Source organism: Colletes gigas, unplaced genomic scaffold (genome assembly GCF_013123115.1).
Source record: "Colletes gigas isolate AHSC1104 unplaced genomic scaffold, ASM1312311v1 Colletes_gigas_Sc00003, whole genome shotgun sequence".
Classification (NCBI taxonomy): domain Eukaryota; kingdom Metazoa; phylum Arthropoda; class Insecta; order Hymenoptera; family Colletidae; genus Colletes; species Colletes gigas.
Window position 1 is genome coordinate 8,853,225 of NW_025106632.1, and position 24,969 is coordinate 8,878,193.

The 24,969-nt window shown below is 41.3% G+C and overlaps 1 protein-coding gene across 1 annotated transcript in view; it reads right to left on the reverse strand.

The window, feature by feature from the left end:
* Positions 1-19,969, reverse strand: part of LOC122404692 (BMP and activin membrane-bound inhibitor homolog) — a 35,086-nt gene extending 15,117 nt beyond the window's left edge. Inside the window, exon 1 of the mRNA XM_043408884.1 lies at positions 19,464-19,969. Within this exon, the coding sequence (XP_043264819.1) occupies positions 19,464-19,596 (133 nt within the window). The 5' untranslated portion in view covers positions 19,597-19,969. The remainder of the gene's footprint in view (positions 1-19,463) is intronic.
* Between the last annotated feature and the right edge of the window lie 5,000 nt (positions 19,970-24,969).

The window sequence follows — 24,969 nt, forward strand, 5'->3', positions numbered from 1 at the left end:
CTTACGTATAAGTGTAATTGCGCCAGTAGCTAGTAAACACGTGATTCGAACCTCGAAGTACCGACGTGAAACGATTGGGTCCAAGCTGACCCATCGCTTTACGTATATAATTTCAAACTAAAAGATCACTATTATCATTGTTCTCATTATTTTATCATACTTTTTATACATTTCCAAAGACTGTGGCACCAACCGTATAATCGAACAATACGAGAGTATAAATAGCAACTATTCTTTACAATTTATCTAAAAAATCTGACTCAATAAACATAACACACAACGAATATAAGAAAAGACGAGTTCAAATAAGCCTAGTTGCACGATTATATCGAAACCTATTCCATGTCTTTCGATCCAGAACCTTAGTCACGAGGGAATCTTCTCTACTTAATCCCCTCTATAACCAAAATTTTATTCAAATTCCAAACAAAATTGTACAATAGTACAACAAAGCATAAAACTGTACTAATGTTTCTTGTTGACGCTGACATAAAAAAATGATTTTTAACTCGCGATTAATCTGTAGAGTTGTATAGTCTCGACTAAAATTCTGCGCGCAAGATATATTGTACAACGTTTCGAAAAGTACGAACCTACGTCAAGAAATTGTCTAAGATAAAGTGCGCTTGGACGGTCGAGCGGCCTTTTTCCGAGAAGATAGAGCGGGTCTAGGTACGTACGGAACAAATAAGGAACCGCGACCCAAGCTAATCGTCGGCGGGGTAAAAAGAAAACAACAACGGTTTGCCTATCGTCATAATTTTGCGTTCCCGTGGCGCGCTTTCCTAGCGTTCCGTCCCCCCTTGGCAATTTGTTTCGCGCGGCACGTATGTTAGGCGCTTACGTGCGTGTACGCGAGAACCGGCACCAGATTTTTCAAAGCTTTTCCCTTTTTTTTTTTTCTTTCGTTTCTTTACCCGACTCGGTTAGCTACACGCCACGTCTAGGTGAATACACGACGAGCCGCGTTTCCACGAAACGCGCGGAATTCTTGGATACCGCGAGAGTACGAGGGCGAAACATCTCGCTCGAAAGCGTGGATCGCGAACAAACCGGGCGATAGCCGTGTCCAACAACGCACTCTCGATTAATAATAGCGATCTCGAGACGTCAATCGAGCACGAATGATCTTCGTGACGAAACATTCTCATCTTGCCTTACGTTTTCTCGTGCTTGGTAATATATAAACTAGGGAAAATAATTGTTTTAATTAAGGTGAGAAATACCAATGAAAGTTTGACAAAAAGATACTACTGTGTAATGCAAATAGAAAAAGAGACATCAGTAGAAACAGTAAGTAATGAACAGACGCGCCAAACGAAATCGTATTCATATAAAAATTTTCAAATATTCAGATGCAATAATTTCTACGCGAGCTGTCGAACCACTTAACTTTTAATTAAATCCATTCCTTCAGATACTATACAGATAAAAAATGCGCGTTAATTCCATATTTAAAGTCAAAGAGCTCGTAAATATCGTTTATCAGCAATCTATACTGGATTTTATTGGTGTAACGATACAAACGTGTATAAAAAGAAAAACCGTATTTTAATGAAATCGCCGGCACGACAGGTGTTGGATAAAAATATGCGCAATCAACGTTAAAAATCCGTGTCGCCGGTTGTCGTGCAAATTATCAATTTACGATATTTTTGATAAAACGTCTCCTGTATTGTGTTTAAGGGTGCAAACTATAAAAGAAAAGTGTTATAAAAAATGAGGCTGCAAAAGTGGCGTAACCCCTGGACGTTCGTTTTGTCGAGACGAGACGTAGCCTTCAATTACCGTGCCGGAAACGAGCTTCTTTTCGTTCGCGTCTCGTATGATCTTCGTCTCGTAACTCGTTCGATCCGTAAGGAGTACGTAAGAGCCGAGTTTTCATAAGTCGCGTGACAACCGGTGCGTGCATGTTCTCTTTTCTTTATTCGCGCCGCTTTTAGAGCATCACGCGAGGGTCTCTGTCCTTCTACGCTCACGGGATGTTAACACTTAATCGGGATCGACGGATTTCATTGAATCAATTGATATGTTGGATGCATACAACGTATTATCACTTATACCGTACCAGTATATTCTTCGAGGGCAAACGGTACTAAAATCTTATATAAACATTGGGTTCGTAGATACTTTATAATAATGCTATTACATTATGCATTCGTGTATCGATAAATAGATGCATCACTGTTTATAAGAATAAATTATCATTGTCGGTTGATGTTCAGATTGGAATTGGTCTCTAAACTTCTCGAGACTGTCAACCCCACGTTTCTCGTAAATTATGTATGCAAATTGCAATAACGTAACTTGAACTCCCATAATTCCTGCAATATGGGAAAATTTGTTATTTAACAATATTTCGAATTAGAGCGTTATTTACAATTTCACGAGTGTAGGGTTCTTCCAAAGTGCCGGTCACCGGTGACCATCGTGGCAATAAACGCGTTAACTATTATAAAACAATGTTTTTCCTTTGCAATAACGTTACGATAGAAATATTCGGAATAAAAAGAGCGCCGAAAACAGTCGCGAAAGATGCGTTATTTGCGGAGATTGGCCGCCATTCAAGGCGAAAGAGACAAAATGGTGGAAACACCGAGGCTCGAATAATCGTTTCCGCGACACGACAGATTAACGATTGTCCAGTTGATGTCTGCGCTTTGTAATGAAATATGGTCGCATTGTAACGTGGAAACGGTTCGTTTTGCGCTTACACCTGCGTACACAGGTAAATTCGAGGAGGCAGGTATTTATAGAGACGTCTCCTTGGAATCGTTGACATTGATTCCGCAAATCTCTCACGGCTCTGGCTATATATAGAGACTCATTGTAATTACAACGGTGTAGGAATGCACTATTAAGCATAGTTAATGCACAGCGCTCGTACGCGTATATAGAAAAACGATTCCTAGCGACGTTTAACGATCACGGTTCACGATAATTACTCAATTCCACGCCGATTATTGTCTCGGTTATGCAAACAGCTATCGCGAGTTAATAGCGATTTCTGTCTCGCGCGCAAAACGCATCGATTATTCATAATAACGTTAACGTAAACTCGTCGCTACTGAAAAAATCGTTTTCTCAATTGAAATTAATTTGAACGATAAAAAAGCACGGGACGTCTCACATTTTTTATTTGATGCTAATTTGTGCGCGAGTTAACGTTTTTAAATTCGTATATAATATACGTTTTCCTCGGGCCAATTAAATTTTTATAAGCATTTTTATCGTACAATAAAAAGTTTATGGGATTGGTTTCGTAAGTCGTAACTGTTTCTGAAATCGTGCATTCGTCAAAGGCGGTAAACGAACGAAAATAAATTTCAACATATTTTACCAATGAAGAAACAGAAGTCCAATTTATGTTCGTTATCATAACAATAATATAAGGTTGCGTTCCATGCAAGAGGCCATAAATCGTACCGGTGCGATTTAACCCCTTGATGCACGGAAAATTTACGACAAATGCAAATTGTTCAACTTAATAATCATAATATCCATTTAAAATTAACGTAAAACAGTGAACCTGTTTCTTTAAAAACGTAAACGTCGGAATAAAATTGCATCGCCTAACTTTTTTTTTATACTTTTCGTCAGTAATTTTATATATTCAACAACGAAAGAAATTGGCGGGAAACGACACAGGCGATTAGTAAACTATAAATAGGCAAACTCTCGCCAAACGTTCGACGTTCGAAGAAAACTTGATTCCCGGAGAACGATCGTCGAAAGTTTTACGAAACCACGGCGACCGTTCCGTGTAATTTCTGTAATTACAAAAGCAAGCGGCTCGTTTAATTTGAATAATTATCCGGTAAAGCAGATCGTACATGTCCCGATCGTATCGTCGAGTCCGTTTCGTCGAGCCACCGTAATTTTTCTCTTTGCCATTATCCGCGATTACTATCGGCGTTCGAGCAAATGCGTCAATTAAGAAATGAAGAAGATGGTTAATAATACTCTTCCGATGGGATGAAGTTAATTAGGTCGGTTTCGTGCGGGTTTTCGAAACCGAGCCTGTCGCCGTAAATTTTTCATTAGCGAATCTCTTCTCTCTGATTTCAGGTTAAAAATAATCACTTCGAACGGGACTCGAGACGATTATTATCGTTATTTTAACAAATTTCTCAATCTGTCCACGATCATCTCGAATATTTAACCCTGGAATGATCTGGCCACGAACTGTTATTACGTTGAAGTTTGAGAGGAGGGAGGGGGTTGAATGAATCTTTAATAGCTATTATTTCGAGAGTAATAATAATTTTTTATGTTAGGAAACTCAAGGGTAGTTTTTATTTATTTTTCTCCGTATAAACATATTACGAACCGGTCCGTGTTACCGCACGGTTGGATGTCATTCACAGATTATCGATGAAATTTGTCTGATTTATAAAACATGATAAATTATATCGGTATGTATCCTTAAACAAACTGATACGAGCACATTGTGATTACAATGTTGATTATAGATTAAGTTACAAATGTTTCGTCGTCGATTGATTAATACGGACCGATCTAACGCGGAAACGGTTCTTGCAAAACGAATATTACGTCAGATACAAGCAAACGAACGTCATCGAACATACTGTTTTTATTTTAGTTCGATAAGATGTACAATAATATCGACAATGGGGATTATTTTTAGTAACCAAATGTAAGTAAATTAAACAGAATTAAAAAAGAAAAAGACACCGAGTTCATTTGCAAACGTAATGATCGATGAGATAAATGCTATCAGATACTGAAGAATGTATTGGCATTATTTTTGGTGAAACCAATGTTCAACTTTGGACGCAACGCAACGCTGAGAATGAAAGTATTTAACGAAGCAGATAAGATATTTAGTTTCTGCGTGGCCTAAGAAGAGGCCTTTTTAATGCAAACGTTTCTTTCATTAATTGTGCATTAAAATTTTTGTAAATCTTTCCTATTCCATAATCTAGACCCCTCCTTGCATAACACGTTGACTATTCGTTCCGATTCAGAAATCAACAGATTGCAAAACTAATATCGTCCGTATCGGTGTTCCAAAAGATTTGTTATAATTAAGGAACGTAACTACATCCTACGGACAACGGTACATTATGATTACAAATAAAAAAGAGAAAAATATTGCTATAAATATCACGAAGTTTCTGAGAACGACTATCTTCTTCGCAGACACCCTGTATACAGCTGATAAGATTCAAGAGTTCTAGGAAATTAATTTATCTGGGCACGTAATCATAGTAACCTCCCGCGTTTTCTTTTTCGTTCATTATTACATTATTCTCGTCAAAATTACAAATCGATTGAACGTTGATTTCGAGGCCCACAAGTAACGATAGAAATTTTTTTATCAGCTTTAATCTATAGTCTTTCTACGGTTAAACGTAATGTTGAAAGCTGTTGGCGTACTGGCACTGGATCACAGTGACCACTAAAATTCCAATTTGGCGAAAGTCCTAATCAATAAAGATTACCTTCTCGAGGATGGAGCTCATTGAGAAAGCATTTTCGTGTTCTCAAGCAGGTACTAACGATGCAATACGGGCAAGGTGGACAGCTGAAAGGGGGCAAAACACTGCAACAGGCACGGAAATTGTAGCCACGAGCACTACGTGCCCCGCCATCGGGCGTAATTTGGCAGCAAATCACTCGAGAAAAGGAAATAGCGATCGTGCGTGCACGATAAAAAGATTTCTACGCAGGCAACGTTCTGTTTGATGATTAAAAAAAAAAGAAAAAAAGCAGCGTACTATCGGCTTGCTCAACGTTTGCCCGCAGCTGCGCGCCAAACACGGTGAGCACTTCGCACTCTGATTGAGTTTTGACTTTCGCGTGCTCGAATATCGATCAAGATAACACCTAGTAGTGCAGTCTCATCTTCGATTGCAATGAAATGCACCAAAAATGTTACGACAAATTTGTTAAGCTTATTGTTGTAATTACACGATATAATTTAAAATAGTACAATTTACTTCACAGATTTAAACGTTACTCGTACAACCAATGAAATGAAAACTTAACATTTTTTTGTATTCATTTTTATTTATACTGTAAATAATACCTATTTTAATTATCCCTTGTCCGCATTACAACGTCTCTGAATTCAGATTTCTGGTTTACAGCATACGTTAGCATGGAAAACATGCAAAACGTATGCAGAATATATTTCATAAATCAATTTAATAGTATTAATATTTCATTTTGCGTAAGTACATATATTCTGTATACGTTCAACGTGTCGGTTGTTTACTGCAGCAGTGACATAATTAAAAAACAACGAGTTCACGATAAACAAGTTTCGATGTTTTGGAAATTAGTGTAAGAAGATATTATCTAGCCAATAGTATTATAATATCGTCATTCGGTGTCATAAATTGAGCGAGAACCTCTCTTTTTATACCAAGAACTAAAAAATTACGTATCTCAAGGGTGTGCCACTATAAATGCACACAGATTGCCATCTAATTGATGAATCAATCATCGCTAAAATTAATCGGTAACCATAAATAATATTTGTAATCTTTAATTATAAACCAGTATATAGTAATCACGTAATGAGAGACTCCTCAGTTTAGCTTTTATTAGCTTTTAAAGTTTCATTGCTATTGATATATTAAAACCTGTACGATTTATCATAATCAGTGATACTTGATTCGATTATCCGCGTTATCCATTAACTATAATTACTGATTACTCGCTAATCACGATCATTAATCACTTACGTAATTACATTAGTATGCATAATTAGAAATTTTGTACTCGTATATTTATTTAATCATTCATTTCCTGGAATTAAATTGTAATATAAAAGAAAATTGCCTAATACGAACAAAAACAAATGGCAGATAAAGAGATACCGCGTAATAGTATAAAACACAAACAAGAATGCGATGAAACGACCCTCTGGATAGCACGTTTCGGAAAAAATAATACACAGCAAAGCTGTGCTGAGAAAACGATCTATTATTTCAACGTAGTTTGTTCTTGTTCTTGTGAAAGGCTCGAAAGAAATTTATAGTAAATTTTGCCACTCCCGCGAAGATCATGGCACGTTTCATCGTCGAAGAGATTTGTCCAGGTCGAGTAAGAAACGCGCGATGAATTTTTCGAGCCGTAAAGCGGCAAAGTGAGGATCGCGAAGTATCCGAATATGAAAGTTACTCACTCCGGTTCGCAGCTGCAATTTCGAGTAATTAGCTTGACGTACGAACTCGTTCTACGAAAACGGAGCAATCGACGATCCAACCGGGGTCCATGAACGCGATTCCGCGCGGGCTTTCGTTCGCGTCGGATGCAATCACGATCGCGAACGATCGGCAAAAAGTACATTCGTATCGAAGGAGGAAGCTCCGGGGCTAAAGCTAATTGATCGGGACTGAGCGTGCCGTTAATGCGATCCTCCAGAGTGTCGGAAGCACGTGATTTCAATGCTCGCGGCGATTCCGTGGCAAGTGAGAGATTTCGATCCGACCGCAACACGTGGCATTCGCGAATAGCAATAACTGGTTAGCCGATCCCCGACGTTAATTCATCCTCCTCGTTCCCTTAATTTTTGCTCAAAGTCAAGTCTATCACGAGCATTCAAAAAATAATTTCTGAAACTTTCTTTTCGAGAAAAAAAATAAATAAAGTAACTTTTAGATCGATGTTAGCCCATTGAGTGCCCCTAACGTTTTTTGAAAGATTAATGATAAAAAGGAACTCGCGAAGAGGTAAGACTACGAAGTTACTCGCGAGATGGCGAAAGATGGATCAAAATGGTTGACACGTTGTTCAATAAAGTTACTTGTGTTTACTCAAATTTCGACGATATTCGACCGCAAAAATTATCATTGTGGCGCCTTGGAAAAAGGTTTGGGAATCGCTCGGGACTTTTAAGTGGCTCGACGCGCAAGGCGAAGATACTGTATATCTGGATGTGTGCGCACGACAAACGCATCGCGCAAATATTCGTATCGCGATACGGAAGGAGAGGTTTACGTTTATGTCCCCTGCTAATATTAAAGCGAAACATACGTAACGACTATCGCTATTTACCGTGAGTCAGTCGTTTGAATAACTCGTGTTATCTCGACAAACGATACGTGCAGTTGTCCGCTGGAGGCATAACAATTTTCACCGCACTCACTAAATAACGACAAAACACTATACACAGCTATGATTACCTGATACCTATTGCTTTTTCTTAACGATCCTATTTCTGCGTGTAAACGGTCACCAATAGCGATTGCGTGCAATTAACGAGCGCACGTAACAGTTTCGTCTTAAACCATCAAGATTTTTCGCTTCTCAAAATGTAACTACAAATGTGACTTTTTCTATGAAAGAATATTTAATCGTCTCGAATTTCTTTTCAAGTTCCTGCATTGACCCGTTTGGCAGTTATGAGCCGCGCTAAATTTAACCCATTGTGAGCAAATTATCCAAACTATCATAGAAGTTCTTACTTTTTATACAAAGTACCCTGATTTGATTGGTTGAGGAGTATAAAATACTTGACCGTACTTTATACTCCATGCAAAAGAAAATTCCTCGCCTTTGTAATATGCGTATTCGTCGTACAATAAAAAATGTTACATCCCGTGTAATTTACTGATAAAAGCCGTATACATTTCAATTTTTATTTTTAAAACGCAGGTCGATAGTCGAATAATCCGAAGAACGTTAGAAATTTTTGACTGAAATGTGGAAAATGGTGATGCTTGGGTCACGTACAGAAAATCAACGTCAGAGGCTGACATAACTTATGGGACGACTTGATATTTAGCGCACAGGTGTTCTTACTGTCTGTCAACGTCTGGACGGACGGTTTGCCTGACGGATAGCGGTAGTCCTTTGACCGTCAACTATGTTTCTCGATCATTAGACGCGCAAAAGTATGGAGAAGCCAACGAACGGAGACCTCGCTGAAGCGGCTGAGCTCGTTCATTTGAATTCGACGCATCTCCGGTTGCACTGGACGCATGCATGCCACATGCGTGCGTGCCTGCACGCGGCATCATGGCGCATACGAAGCACCGAATTAACATAACGCTTGCGCGCGAGCGTGCGTGTTTCAACGAGCCACGGACACTCGCGCGAGTGTCCGAGCGACACCCGTATATTCGTATACTTCGAATATAGCTTGCCACTGATTGATAGTCGATAGTAAATAGCAATGGCGAAACGGACTGTTATATGCTGCTCGCGGCGTCGTGTCGCGCAACATTATCCAACGACCAAGCGCCGCGCGGTGTGCAGAAATCGCAGAAACGCGGAGGAAATATGAAATCGCGATCTTCGATTTCCACGAAAATTACTACATTAACAGTATTTTGGGGTCATCGATTACGAATCTAACTCTATATTAATGTTCAAATTAACCGATGGATTCATAGATCAATATATAAAAACGCTTCGAATTCTTTATCAGTGATTGTATACATATTTCATATATGTATAGGGTGTACATCTATTCCCTTGAAATTTTCGGCGAAAAAAAAAAATTTCAAATCGTTCTAAAAAAATTATTTTTCGTTGCAAGGGTCAATTACAATAATTTTTGGCGAATAGACAAACCCCCGAAATCCTACGCAGTTTCGAGAAAAAAATTCGAGTAGGTGGACCAATTTTTCAACAAAATTAAAAAATTTCAAATCGTTCTGGAAAAATTATATTCGGTTGCATGGGTCAATTACAATCATTTTTGGTGAATAGACATACCCTCAAAATCCTACGCAGTTTCGAGAAAAAAATTCGTGTAGATGGACAAACTTTTCGACAAAATTAAGAAATTTCAAATCGTTCTGTAAAAATTATATTCGATTGCGGGGGTTAATTACAATCATTTTTTATGTATAGACATATCCCCGAAATCCTACGCAGTTTCGAGAAAAAAATTCATTACTGAAATCAACTATTATAATGTACGAATACGAGTGGGAGTAAACAATATATATAAATAGATAACACGATCCACGGGTTATAACATTGCAATTATCTCTACTCTAAAAGTAGTACTACAAAATGTACTTTTCTCGTTAATTTGTATCATTCCTTGTACTTCGAACCAACGATACAGGAACTCTTTGTAAACAATACTTGTTACTTTGAAAACTGCCGTTTTGTTTTTCGAACGATTTTACACACCCGCGTCTTGTATTCCCGATAGTACGATTTGAAGATTATGACTTTTTAGGCGCACACCAGTCGGCGAACATTTTCGCGCCGCGACGCTTCGACGCCCTGCGATGAAATTAATTCCTGAAATACCCTCGGCAGAATTGACTGTCGAGCATTTCCGAACAAGTTACTGCTAGGCGACGTCGAAATAGATTTCGAATCTCGAACTGTCCCAAGGAAAGATTTAGAATTCCCCACCTTTGATTTGAATCTACTTTCGCAGGAATCTACAAGCATTTTAGAAATATGAATTTAGATCTCGTTCCTATTTCAAATCTCATTAGTGATTTTAAATTTAAGAGGTCTATTGCTCCGAATTCGAAGTTTCGATGATACAAGTTTCAAGCACTGGGCCTCCAAGGGTGAGCTCTCGACGCTTCGATGATTCAATTATTCTACGCTTCTAAACAATCCCTAACGTGTCCCGATGGCGTTGGGGAGCCCGCGATATTTCAATCTTGCAAAAAAAAAGGGGAAAGGTAGTACAAGGCGTTGTGTAATGGAATCGACACGATTTCCAGAAGATTGAAAGCTTCCGGAACGGTTCCGTTCCAAGTATAATTGACACTAAATTACATCATCGAACACACCGCCGTTATTGGCGCGTACGTAAGCTGGAATTATCCTACGAAAACAGGAAGGATTAATTGAATTTAAGCGTCGCCCCGAGGCTGGACTTACATCTTATCGCGGTGAATTGAAACGTAGACAGTGACTCGCGGCACGATATGCCTTGCATTTATGATGAGACGAACGAAGAATTATTGCTGTTTGGCGCCATTGATGAAAATAAAAAAATCGTATTCGTTACGTGACCGTCTAGCGATGCCTGCGAAGTTTAGCCACGCCTGATGGATGCATTACGATAAAATTTCATCGCTGGAAGGACGCTCGGCAATTATACCGCGACGATTGCAGTCTTTTTTTTTTTTCTTTTCCTTTTTTGCATATATCTTAACGCATATATCGTGGCTGCATATTTCAGCGTGTTTATTGAAACGATATGCGAATTCGTGTAGGCTTCGTCCCGCGGTCGAGTATCGTTCGACGCACGCTCCTCGTGTGTGCATGCGCGTCGGACATCGCGCTGTCAGAGGTGCACTGCTACCATTGTTGAATTACAAGTCCGATCGTACGGGACACGCGTTTCAAGCAGCCGAGTTATATTTGTCCCAACAGCCACTATTTTTCAATAGCCACGTACTTACGCGCGCACGGCAAGGCTAACGAAACGCCTAGGAACAGAATAACTTTGAACGGGACATTCTACAGAGAACATCGACACCATAACTAGAAACATTTTCACGGATTACTAATGGCGTACGGGTCCCATCGCGCGCGCACGGTGGCCGCCATTTATGTACTCACGTACAAGCCTTATTTTAATTCCCAAATCTGACAAGTTTGCGAAAATTATTTAAACTACATCATTATACAGCTTGAACCTCACTCTTACCTAACGAAAAATTCAATTAATTTTGTTATACTTCGTTCAAAGTAATGGACGTTAATTTACGTATACGTTAAAAGGTTAATTATTTTTAATATCAGTATCGATTTCCATACTACTTGCACCAAGTTGTTCGATTTTTCTACAATCTTTGTTAGATCCGAGAGAAAACTTTCTGACGCCAACTAGAGTCTGGCAGGTCTCCCGCCTAGTTATTCCGAGTTCTAAACCTCCTTACAATCGTGCTCTAGGAAGTAAAACATATGTATGATCTTCGAATCAGGGAAATTATAGGCTTTAAAACTTGGAAACTTTTTATTACTTCGGCGCTGAACTTACATACGCTACAAGAACAGTAGTTTATACCGTAACAACCCAAAATAAAATATGATATACCCGACCTCAAGTATATTACGGATACCTGAACATTTCGGATACAGTCACACCTTCTGTTACGTATTTTGTGACCAATGTAGACAAATTGGGCGAGGCAAAATGCGATAACAAATCAGCTCAATTTCACGACAATCGGAAGGAAGTCCAGGAACACCTACATAAATGTAACTATAACATAAATTGTCTAAATCAACGAAGAAAATTATCAGTTGTTCTAGTCAATATAACTACGCGACAAGTGTCATGTATCAACTACAAATAAAAGGATAACAAGCTGGAAGTATCATTTAAGATTCTATTTATACCAAAGGCTCGCACCCAGTTAATTAATAAAATAATAATAATAATACCGCATCGTTCGAAACACCTTATCCATCGAATGACTATATATGTACAAAATAACTCTTAATAAAGATCATAAGTTATCCCCGGGGCGAAATATCGCTGTCAGCGCCGCGTCAGTTAGTTGTTCGTTCGCGGAACCGCGATTTCGAATCCGAAGCGACGGCGTTCGCCTTGATCAATGCTCCTCTATATTTAATTAATAATGGAGGAGCCGGCCGACCAGGAAAAACCAAGGAGCGCATGAATTATCGCGCAAGCTCGACCATAAATAAGTCTTCCGCGAATAAAACTTTCTACTTCTCGTTAATGTCTCCGCCTGATTTATGAGCGCGAAATGCAAGGGCGCCGGGCCCAATTAATCGGTCGTCATTTTTAATGCGAATCGACGTTAATTGCTCGCGGTTCATCCCCGTCCCCCCACCACTCCCTCCTACTATACAACCCCGCCATCTAGATTCGCGACTGGTTTTTATCGCGAGCGTAACTCGATCGAATTTAATTTAATGATTCGATACGGAACGACAGCGACGCGGCCGTAAATAACGTTCCGGGGTCCGATTCGGGCACAGATAGCGGGAATGCGTGGGTGGCGCGTATGGAGCGCGAAGGCGCCAAGAAAAATGTCTTAACTTTTCGCCACGGCTTCGTGCACCGTACAAGCCGGGACACGATGCACGTAACAATATCCGAAGCTACGCGCGACAACCGTCACTTCCGTGTACGAGATATGAAATACAAGATAGCCGTGAAGCATTTGCGGTCTGCTCGAAGTAAAAGCGACCCGAAAAAGTTTCCGCGAACAACCCGAACGTCGCAAGAATTTATGCCCTCGCGCTTAATCCGTAAGTAAACTTCAAAGAAATTGTTCGAAAATATAAGAAACTTCCAATGGTAGAATCATAGTCTGAACAAATGTATGTAATCGACGTATGCAACGTCTATATCGTTTCGAAATCGAAGATTGCAACAACCTAACCTACAAAATTACACACCACGTACCGGGGTCTCCTATCAAAAATACCAATTACGTAAATATTCTACATAAATTTGCTTCATCGAAAAGCATAGAGACCATTGCAAAGATATTTTCCTATCATCGAAATAATGAGTCTAGATCAACCGCAATCTAACCTACAAAATTGCACGCTACATATCAACGCCTCCTATCAAAACTATTATACCGGTAAATATCGGTAGTGTATATCCCTTATAAGAACCAAAATATAGAAAATGAGTTGTGTAAATATTCTACGTAAATGTGCTTCTTCGAAAAGCTTAGAGACCATCGTAAAGATGTTTTCTTACCTTCGGAATGAGAAGTTTAAAAGAAGATTCGCAGCTTGTCGTTGTGCATTTAGTACATTTAAACGGTTGGAAGGGCCCCTGGAGCGTGTAATTCGCGACTGGTATTCGATGAGCGATTTATCTTTCGATCGTTGATTCGAAATTTTTGATCCGGATAAGAACTTCGCTCATCCCGGGGTACGACGACACGCCGCGTCACGAGCGTAAGACAAAGATGCATAAACGCGTCACGCACGCATGCACATTTGTGTGGCCGACAGGCGCCACCGTGTCGTTCCTGTGTGCTGTTAGCGTCTGTGCGCGATCGTGGACGTAACACCAGCTGCACTCGGCCAAGTGTGAACACGTGAAACACCGGTTGTACTCGCGTGTGCGTGCATGCGTTACGATTGCCGGTGGCGCGCCGATGAGCTCGCATTTTTCGACGCGTACGAAACAGAACTTCCGAGCGCGCCTAAATGTTTCTTGATTTTACGGTGGGAACGCCACTTCAAAACTTTTACGACGACGACGACCCAATTTTTTTACACGAACGTCCGGCGTACGTTCGACGTTCGTAGCACTCTTTGACTTCGGTGTCAACGAAACGATTCGCGTATCGATTCTCGCGAGAGATCAACGTTACGTACAGCGAGTCGGACAAACTCGCGTATAAAAATGTGTTTCGTCTAGCAGAAAAGATTAAGGATGATTTAACCGAAAAAATAATTATAATAATACAAGAAGAATAAAGTTACTATAAGTATCAATGTTAAATAGAGTCATTGCGAGTACGTAAAGCGTGGTTCTCGGTAGATGGCGTTTCGACAAAATGGCGGTGAGCGTGCGAATTACTGTCAAACTTGGAAATCTAAGGATTTAAATTCGGAATTTGAATTTCGAATCGGAATAACAGTAAACGACAATGAGTTTCCCTATCGCTAGCCTCGCAATACCTCGCTGTTCGATAGCTTTCACGATACAGTACGTTTGGGATTCGAGACGAATGAGTCACATCGTAAAATCGGTTTCTCTACTTTATAGATAAGCAACCGGCTGCGCGAACCGATAGAGAAATATCGTAATTCCGTAACTTATTTGCATCGAAATCGGATAAGAAACTCGAACGTCGGCGTATTGCGTAATTCTCTACGAACCTTCGAATCGCGATTCTATTATTTCAATGCACATCAGTGGCGCCTTATTCAATAGGCAAATCAACGCACAGTTGATACTATTTTAATCGCAGACAACAATCGTATGAATGACACAATGTTTTCATAAATGTATTACAATATTTATGCCATACGTCGTTAATATACAAATGTGGAATGAATAAGATTGAATTCAACTTTGATGATTATTAGAGAAGACAGGAATTATTTATTTAATTTTTTTTATAATATATTAAATAAAAGACGTTTTCATACTTATGGTTTTGGCATGTAATCATAAAGTCTTAAAATGTATTTTATCATATGATTAATGTATTTTCCGTTTTAAGTTCGATTTCGTCCAAGAAACTCTCGTTTCATTGGTATTCTCCCCTCGTAATCGAGGAATGTGTCCGAACGACAAAATAATTGAAAATGATTATAGTTTCCCGATAACCGACAGCGTGGATCGAACTAACGATTCCGGGAATCGCGAGAAACTTTCTAATCTGCGTGAACTGAAAATATAAAATTCTGCACGACCAGTTCTTCCTCGAACGGGAAGATTGACGTTCTTGAAGATAAACGGTCCGATTCGTCGGACACGTTGGATTAACGGCTCCTCGGCGATCGTTGAACGGATCGTGGCAGCGTAGAGAGGGGTCAGGCATTTTTTTTTTTTCGTTTCACGGAGGCAAAGAATGCGACGTGCCACGCGTCTGAGAAACTATAACGTCAGTGAAATGGTTCTGTGAATCGAATACCATCCGTAACATAGTGCATAAACGGGACTATGTGTCCGGCAGATTAAAACGTCCAGTTGTACTCTCGTGTCAAACTTGTCAAAATTAAATTTTCGTTACGGATTTATTTGCAATTTCCATAAAGTGTATCGATATTCTGATCATCGATAGACTGTAAAGTATCGCGACATATTCGAAATTCTCGAGATTCGATTCGATCATTCTAGTCTCGTGTCGAACATCGAGATTTCGATACCTCGGGCACTCATGTATGGATGACAGGACTTTTCACTAAGTAAAATTAATTCTCAAGTTGGAATGTTAATGGAAATAAATTTGAATAAGATTCATGAGCTGGTATAAGTGCCGAAACAAATATCAAGTCGTGTCTATTATTGTTTAAAATCAAAGTTTCGGTCAATGGTAATGTAAATGGATCAATCACTCTCGGGGTGGTCAACTAATATACTGTTTAGCTCTGTACGCGATCCGCGTGTGGCGCACGATGCACGGAGACTGGCGGTATACTCGCATAAACGAGGACCGCGCAAGACAAGCGTGTCGGAAAGTACCTATCGTGCACATAGGCATTATATTATGTACATACTCCGCTATCCGCGCGCCTAGCTGGCGCCCGACGCATACTTTATCGTCTTTCTAAACTCGGTATCGTGCGAACGGCAAAATTTAAATATTTATTATTTCGCAAGCGCACCGTCTTTGACCGGAATTCGTGGCACGGCGGCCGTGTCCCGGACGATCCTGTGGGACTCGTGTCCCAGGTGGCGCCAGCCGCGGATGTAAATCTATCGATCGATTGTGAATCATTCGGACACTGAGGGCCGACGATCGTAAGCGAACGCTGCGCTCTCCCCGCGGACGATTTTATCGTTTCTACGAGGTCGTCTCGTAACCGACTCAATTTCTGTCGCGACTTCCTCGATTTCTCCCCTCGTTCGCGTCGCTTCTCCTGCTTTTCGGGCAAATAAGACGACCACGGTTTGTATCGTCCAAAGCTCGCCAGGGACAGCGTTTCTCAACCTTTTTTCGACTCGTGGCCCACTTCTGAGTTTCATTGTATCTCTGCCTAATCACCTTCTCGACTTCCAACCCTCGTAGTTGCTGTTACTTGGGAAAAATGACAGTATTAACGCGTTGTACACCGGTACGGTATAATTTTCTTGCTAGTGTACGTATATATGTTTTTAATTTGTCGACAAAGTTGGATCAATTTTAATCCATATTCCATATCTGTCGGATCCTATCAATTGAGATCTCGACATGTTGGCGCCCAAGATAATAATAGAATACGACGGTATACATATATCCCTTTCCCTGATGATTTCGAATTTGTTACAGAAAATCGCGTAATACGGTTACGATTCTTGTTACGATATCGTTGCAAGTTCTTGACCACGTTATCTTTATCACAGTAACATAAGTTTGCTCAATTTGATAACTATTTTTCGAACACGTGGTGCCAGGGTTGAATCTGTCATTAATGGATCTGTTTATTACATTGCTCGTGTCGTAATAATGTTTGAAATCAAACAATGTTTGCTCATTCTTGTACGTATCCATAAATACTTGTCTAATCTGTTTGGAAATATTTGATGATCCACTCGTAAGGTTTTGCAGTTCCATTTACATTTTAATTCAAGCCTTCTCCCCCACCAAATGCTGTGCATCTCACTAGGATGCCATATGGCTCCCGTTGAGAATCACTGCAGCAGGGGATTCTACAGCTGCCCCATGAGAGATTTCGATCACTTTTACAACGATGAATCTACGAGTCGAACGATGATACTCTCTACAATACTGCAATACGCATTGTTTTATCAAAATACTTTCAAATAACGTAGAAAATTTAATTATTGAAAACAAATTCTCCGCATATTATAACCTGCACGACTATTCTAGCAGAGAAAAATAATACATTCAATTTTTTTTTATACGACAGATACACGTTGCAGAGAATATTGTGCAATACATATTGCTTATGGCGTCATGGATAATTTGTTTCATAGTTTTCAAAATCCGAGTTAAAAATAAAAAATACAAAGAATCATCCAGATTCGCCATATGGTTCTTTTTTAATGTCGCCATCTTCGATTAGACAGTTACAGGAGCGCCACAGTCAGAGAAAGCTCAAAGCTTTTCGTTCTTGTGTCTTTCCATTTTCGACGAATACACGGGGCACGCCGATAAAACGTTTAAATTGCACGCGTTCTTAATTGCACCGCGCTGACGGAGGCAAAAAGACGGCAGACAAGTTTAAACACGTCGATGGAACCTCTTTTTTCCCCTTCCTTTCGTTCCAGAGAACGTACAATTTTGCAATTACCGTGGCCGCGGCGTGTGACGTAGCGGCGTGTCTGCATCTGCTTCGTCTCTTATCTCGAATTTTTTTTTTGTTCGTCGCGCGGGACACTCGCAACGTTCCAACGATCCTGAACTTTTATCGTTTCTGTTGTTGTCTTCGTCGACCGTGTTGCCCGGCGAAAAGCGATAAGCTTGGAAGCCAGTCGTGCGTCTCTTATTAATCCGAAGATCGGTTTGTGTACATCTGTGCCGCGAGATCTACCGTTCGCGCGCGTTCAAGTTTGTTCGAGGTCGTTTCTGTGACTCTCTGCACGTTTTCTTCTGTGATCGAACACGTGGAAAACGCGGAGAGAATTAATTCAGTGTTAATTAACTGCGGTGAAATTTAGGCGAAGTCGAAAAACTTACGGGACTCACCATTGGAAAAGCCAACCCAAACCTAACCAAGAAATGGACGAAATTATTCAAACGGACAACGAATACAGCTTTCGGTCGTTCTACGTGAGTCATTACTATAATTCCAATTTTAATGTTCACACCACCGGTAACAAATAAGAAGTGGTTTATTTTTTTGTTGTTTTTTGCCATTTTTATCTAGTAATGAATTTTGGCTGTCCTTGTTAGTTGCGAATATTCATTCTTTTCGTGAAATAAATATTTACAATACAATTCGTGTTTCTAGCCATTGTAGATTCTCTTTTTATTCGATAAGCTTAATCGAAAGAATCGAAACAGAGAAAAGACTTCTGTAAAATTATAGGAATAATAACTGACGACTCGATGAACGTTTGGTTAACCTCAGAATCAACATTAACTATTCAGATTAAAGAAGACGTAAATAGTATTAATTTAATTCTGAATCCAAATTAACGAACGTCGACTATACCATTGAGGTTAACCACAAGTTTATCGAGTCGTCGATTACTAACGTTCGAATTCTTTACATGCACGATTTATTTTGTAAGTTTACCAATGCTTCTCTTAAAAGAACTCCTTTAAATTGATTGTTATTATAGCTCCTACGTATTACCTTTAAATCGAATGCTTATTAAATTAATACATCGAAATCAAGCGCGTTGTAAGTAGCAATAAATGCCCGAATAGCTGGAAACACGAGTCGTTTTCGTTTCGTAAAAGTTGGACTCCACTACATTCCCGTTTTAATTAATTCGCAACGATTGGAAGTAAGCCTGCGATGCTGTAAAGGTTGCGTGTGCTATGTAAGTTTAATTACTGTGCCAGTAGCGATAGTACTAACTCGCATTAATTACCGATAAAGTATGCAACGCTCGAAGGAAGAAAGCACACCATAAGAAACGATTTTCCACGCAGAAACGCTTCCAAGCAACGAAGGCCACGTACAACAGTAAATCCCGGCTCCGGAACAACGTGGCATGCAGAAACGCGACCGCGATACGCGCATAAAGAATACGAGACCATCTACGAACCGATGTTCAACGACAGAAACGCAAATATCGATTCTCTCCTTGTTTTCGTCCGGCTACCCCCCGCCACCCACGTGGACTCGTTCACGCGCTGGTCTAGTCTAACCTCGTCGGATACTACGTTCCCGACTTTCCCATGAAATCATGCGCTCAAAATGAAACGTTTACTTGCCATTGTCATTGGATTTCCCTTCGTTATCGGCCAGCACCTCGTAGTCACCGGAGTCGAGATCCACGGAAGCACCAACGACCACAGACAGGCTGGACACCATCGTCGCGAAAGTCAACAAATCCCGTGACAGCATTTTAATAACGAAACGAAGTAAAAATGTTCACGCACTGTCACGACGTCGGCGCGGTTCGCGTTAAGATCGACGGCAGCGATTGTCGATCGCGTTCAGTGTGATCAACGGGTGCCACGATTGAACTCCATCGATCGGTCGTCGATTGGAACTGGCTGCTGGTCACGATGTGTGTGTCCTTGTGAACGTTGAAAAATTCATAACGAATCGCACGGGAACGTCGCGGAGACGGAAAGATCGACGGACTCGAGTCGCGAGGGAACGAACGGCACAACCGATCCCGACGATGGTCGACGCTTGACTGACTGACTCACTTCGGTCTCGAAAAGCAAACGCCAGCCGTGCAGCCGGACGACTCCGCCGCGGCTGGCGCGCACCAGGGGCACCCGCCGAAGAACACTCGCCAGATAGTTTTTAAACGAGTCCCGCCTCCGGCCGCGATAGTGTGTGCCCCTTGTCGGTGAACCACGCACCGTGAACGCGTACAATACGCACGTTCAACGACTGCCGTTAATCTGCCATCTAGCCTGCGCCGGTTGCGTGTGAAGCTAGGACTTCTTGTCGATATATCTACTTCGATCTATCGAATATTCGGCGAAATACTTTACTGTCCGATTACTAGTGGAATACTTAATTATTCGAATATAATTCGGGTACTTAATTGTTTCGAATATTACCAGAGAATACTTCATTATTTGAATCAACTGCTTCAATACGTTAACTTCTCACGCTGGGGTGGGTACACTCGAAAGATTATTTTGATACAAAGTTACCATTTTGTTGGCAGCCAATAAGTCTTTTCAAATCTTATTAGCGGCTAAATTACTTATTTTATCAACGTCGTTTCATATAATTTTATTTTTATTGGGGAAACTAATGAATTTATTGTATATGTTTATATACGTGCAAATTATCGATCACCTATAAATCATCGATTACATTCGCTACAAGTCCTCGTCTGTAGAAGTGATCGTATTTGGATAATGATATTCGAACAATTTATTGAAATACAGAACTATTTAAAGTTTATTCATACTGTCCAAATGTCTACGAAATAGTGGAGTAATAAATAATTAATCGCGGTCACTATTTCGATCCCTACGCTAAGAATAGTTCGATGAATCGCCGATGGATCGGTGGAACTCTAGTCGAATCGCGGATTTCCCTCGCTACGTTAAGATTTGCAAGAAAATTCGGAGCATGCTCCGCGAAGAAAAATCTAAGCCATCAAATATGTAAGCTTGCTTCCAATTTTCTTCTGAACTTACAGTCTGTCTAGTTCTTACGCTACTATTTTATTTCCTTTCTGAAGATGTACCAAAACCCAAGAATCAAAACGTTATAATAAAAGAAGATCAAGATTGACAAAACAGTCATCCCCTAGTTCAAGGGGGTGTCTAGGTATTTTGGCGCCTGGGGCAACAATGACACACGGCACCCTTGGCCCATTGTCTTTACGATCGATATATGTACACACGCTGTAGCGTACACAGGCGTCTTGTATTTTTCTCGCGTGAAAAATTTCGATTTCGCATTTTTAGAGAAAAATCAAATAAAATCATTTTTGCAAAACTATGCGTACGATAAAGCGTTAAAGTATATTATTTAATTGTTTGCTGATTTTAAAGGCGTCCGTCGACGTGGCGCCTATGCACACGTGCCCCTTCTGCCCCCTGGCGTATCACGGTCCTGCCCTAGTTCGCCGGTTAAATCCAAACAGAACCGTACTTGGAATTTAAATCCTCGCGATCTACGTGGTCGACAGACGATTCTACGTGTCGTCGATCAGCGCATCATCGATCTTCATAGATCCTCATCGAAGCAATTCGATCGGTTAGGTGGCTGAAGAGCGCACATGGCCTGTGCCACTTACGTTAATGTCAGCCACTGTACCAGAACGTACAGTATGCGGGCAGGCCGGTGGGACTTGTGTGTTGGTAAAAGGTTGAGTGGTGCGGATCGACGCCGGGAAATGGGCGGTCGGTGAGGGAAACGCGGGACAGGGAGAAGGGAGACAGTGGCGCCTGAGCCCCGAGGCAGAGACGCCACGTTCTTCTTTGTGTGGGTGAGTGTCTGTGCGACGCACGATGCGCGACCCACACATGCTGCGCGCGCTTGGACGGAGCAAGAGGGACGATGCAAAGAGCGGCAGCTTGCTTCTGCCGTGGATCGTCGGCCCTCCTTCTGTCGGCCGCCTTTTTAGCTTTGTCGTGCGCTATGTCGCCCCGAGCTACTTCTTTTCCCTTCATGCGAACGAAAGTACTCGCGGGCCGCGGTTACACAAGGGCTTTTAAATGCGCCGATGGCGAACCCGTTGTCATTACCACTTTATCGTCGGCCGTTTCGCTCACGCATCCATCGCGGACTGCGGTTAACTTTTACCAACGACGCGACGCAACCAAACTATACCTATCTAAAATTAACAGTCCATCGCGGCATCAGAATTTTATGCGTAACACTTTTTCCCTCGCGATACAGAGGGCGTATCAAACTCATTTTTGACGACATAGAAAATATGCAAATAAATATTATTTCATTTTTTCAAAATGCTTTTCACAATTTTTGAAATCTTCGAAACGTCATAGTCTCGTTCGTAAATTCGAACAAACTAGTTTACGAACCTGACATTTTTATTTAGTTCGTGAGTATAATTCGCCTAACGCCGCGCGAGCGCGCGAAGAGAGAGGACGAACGCCATAAATCGTCACTATTTGTTCCGATAATCGGCCTCCCTTTCGACGCCGGACGTGCATTATGCATACACGCGTCCCTCAATGGCCCTTTTCGCTCCGGGCGAGATCTCTTACTTTCGTTCCACGCAGGATCGATGGCCGTCGGTATAAATACGGCGCGAACTACGATTCGAAAAAACTTAGTTAATTCCTTTATATTCGAGGCTGATGAAAAATTCAGTGGATATAAAAGAATCCATTTCACGGGGAAATACCACTAAACTCTTCGGTCGGGATCGCCGCTGACAACAAATGCGAGTCGTCGCGCGAGCTATCGCCAAGACGTGGTTCCGCTCGTCTACGACTTTCCTTTCGTGGAACTAAACGCGAACGACCCGGCTCGATACTTTGAATACAAGCGTTTCAAAGTCGCCGTTTACCCCGTTTATTTTTAGCCGGGCATTAGCCAATTAGCTATTAACTCCTTGGCGCCACGACGGTGATCCTATTTTTGCTTATTTCTTACTCGAGATAATGCATCGTTGCCCCCTTCCGTGTCTTCGGTATTTTGTCGCGGATAATCCGATCCGGTGTGACGCGCGCGACGTTAAGTGCTGTTCGCAAACACTTTGCCAAATGAAATATGCTTCTGGCACGATCGCGTTGCCGATACCGTTCTCAGGCTCGACGGCTTCAAACCTCAGTCTTACGAGTCGATGTGATAAAATTTTACGACAACCGGGGGGAGAATTTCAGTTCCGTCGCGCGTACGCGTCGTTCACACGAGTTCGATGCGTTTCGTCCATTAAGCGGGAGATAACAGCGAATATAAAGGCATATCTAACGAGAAAACCGCCGCGGTTCGTTGACACTCGTCGCGATGCAAACGTCATCCGTTGATTCCGAATCGGTGAACAAGAAACATCGCTTACGGAATCAAAATACGTCTCTGCGAGATTCTTCGACGCTTCGAAGGGTTACAACCACGTTGAACGTTTCAAAATATCAGTGAAAGACGAAATAATTTCCATAAATCGGTAGATAGAAGTCTCCTTGTCAGCTCGTTTTTTTTTTAAATTACTTACGTGTAACAAAAATGGAAATAATTTGCAAAGGAATCTTTTGGAAAATCATTCGAGACACGTTTGACTATCGCTAAGCGTTACGCTAGAAAGTATCTTGGAGCTAGTTTCTGAGCTAGACTCTAAATAAAATAACGTTCAAATTAATGGAAGACTAGTACAGGTATTAGTAAATAAATATACTATTATGAATAATAAACATGTCGGTTACGAGTCGAATATGTTCATAGTATCCTAATGTTCGATGCAATTTACTGTATCGTTCGGAACGTGATCCTCTAATTATATCTAGATTCGATGAGCACAAAATGTTAGTTTTCTCTATCGAGGGATCAGAAAAAGGACATTCCGTGTGCACCGGTCGCATAATTACTCCCTTAATACGTTGTAACGCACGGAAGTCGAACGTAAATCGTTTCACGGTTCGTAGAGGATCGAACTTGTTTAACAGTACAACCGTGGACACACACGGAAAAAAGGAGCACGAACGAAAGAGAGAAACGTCTTGTTAGTGGCTCGTGGATGAACCAGTTAGACAAGCTGAAGATATTTATCTGAGATATTTGATCGTTCGACGATCGTTCCGAGGATGGGTTATCTACCTTCGAATCGGGCCCGTGTGTTTGGGGGAGTGATTGATTCTCGTCGGGCGCGACGAATGCGGTGGTCAAGCGGTCGAGTCGGATCCAAAGTTGTTCCCGACGAGCACCTGGTTAGAACCGACTGCTTAGTTCTCAGGCTAGACTTAATGGAATACGTTATTGTTTGTCATGGTTCCAGCCGGCATGACTAAGGTCGATCAACGTCGTTCGTCGTATGATCGAAGACGTCCAAGAAAAGAAAACAGTTCCCTCCGGCGATACGTTATCGATTGGAAAACAATTCAAACTCCTCGGGTAACGAATTATTTTATTTGAAAGGCGTCTATCAATCTTGCAACGCTACGTCATCGAGTATTTACTACCGTTCTAGATTAGAAGATAATCCGAATGACGCAAATCCATCCCACAGTTTCTTCGTACGTTTGTATTTCATTTTTATATACACGTCGTTGAATTCGTGAAATAAAATTTACATCCTTCGTGTGCCCTGTTTCTTACACCGTTCGTACATATTATTATGTATACAATGGTAAATAAAACGTCTAGACGGGAATGCAGTTTGCCGTAGACACAATTATTTTCGTCGCGTTCGATGCACACACCTACGGCTTCGATGGGCTCTTGGCCACCGTTGTATTTACTTTTCGTCCGTCACGAGTGCACTTACGTTAGGAACGAGGCGTCCTGCTCGCCCAAAAGCGTTCGACTCTTCGATTCTGTCTCTGTTTCGCGTCCCAGGGATGACTAATTACGTGGAAACACCGTAGCACCTGGTTCCAGTCCCCCGTGCAAACGGGCGGACGAGATTCGAACAGCGGACGCGACCCACGTGTTAGTCATGCCGTTCGAAACAAAAGATCTCGACGACTTGTTTGCTCGAAACTGTCCCTCGTCGAGCTTCATCATCCAGTCGATGACTCTTGAAACCACTGGGTGTATCCCACGTTTCCTGGGATCCATTCCCGACCGCGCATCCATCATCCTGAATAAACATAAGAATGCTCGATTAAAGTCGAGACA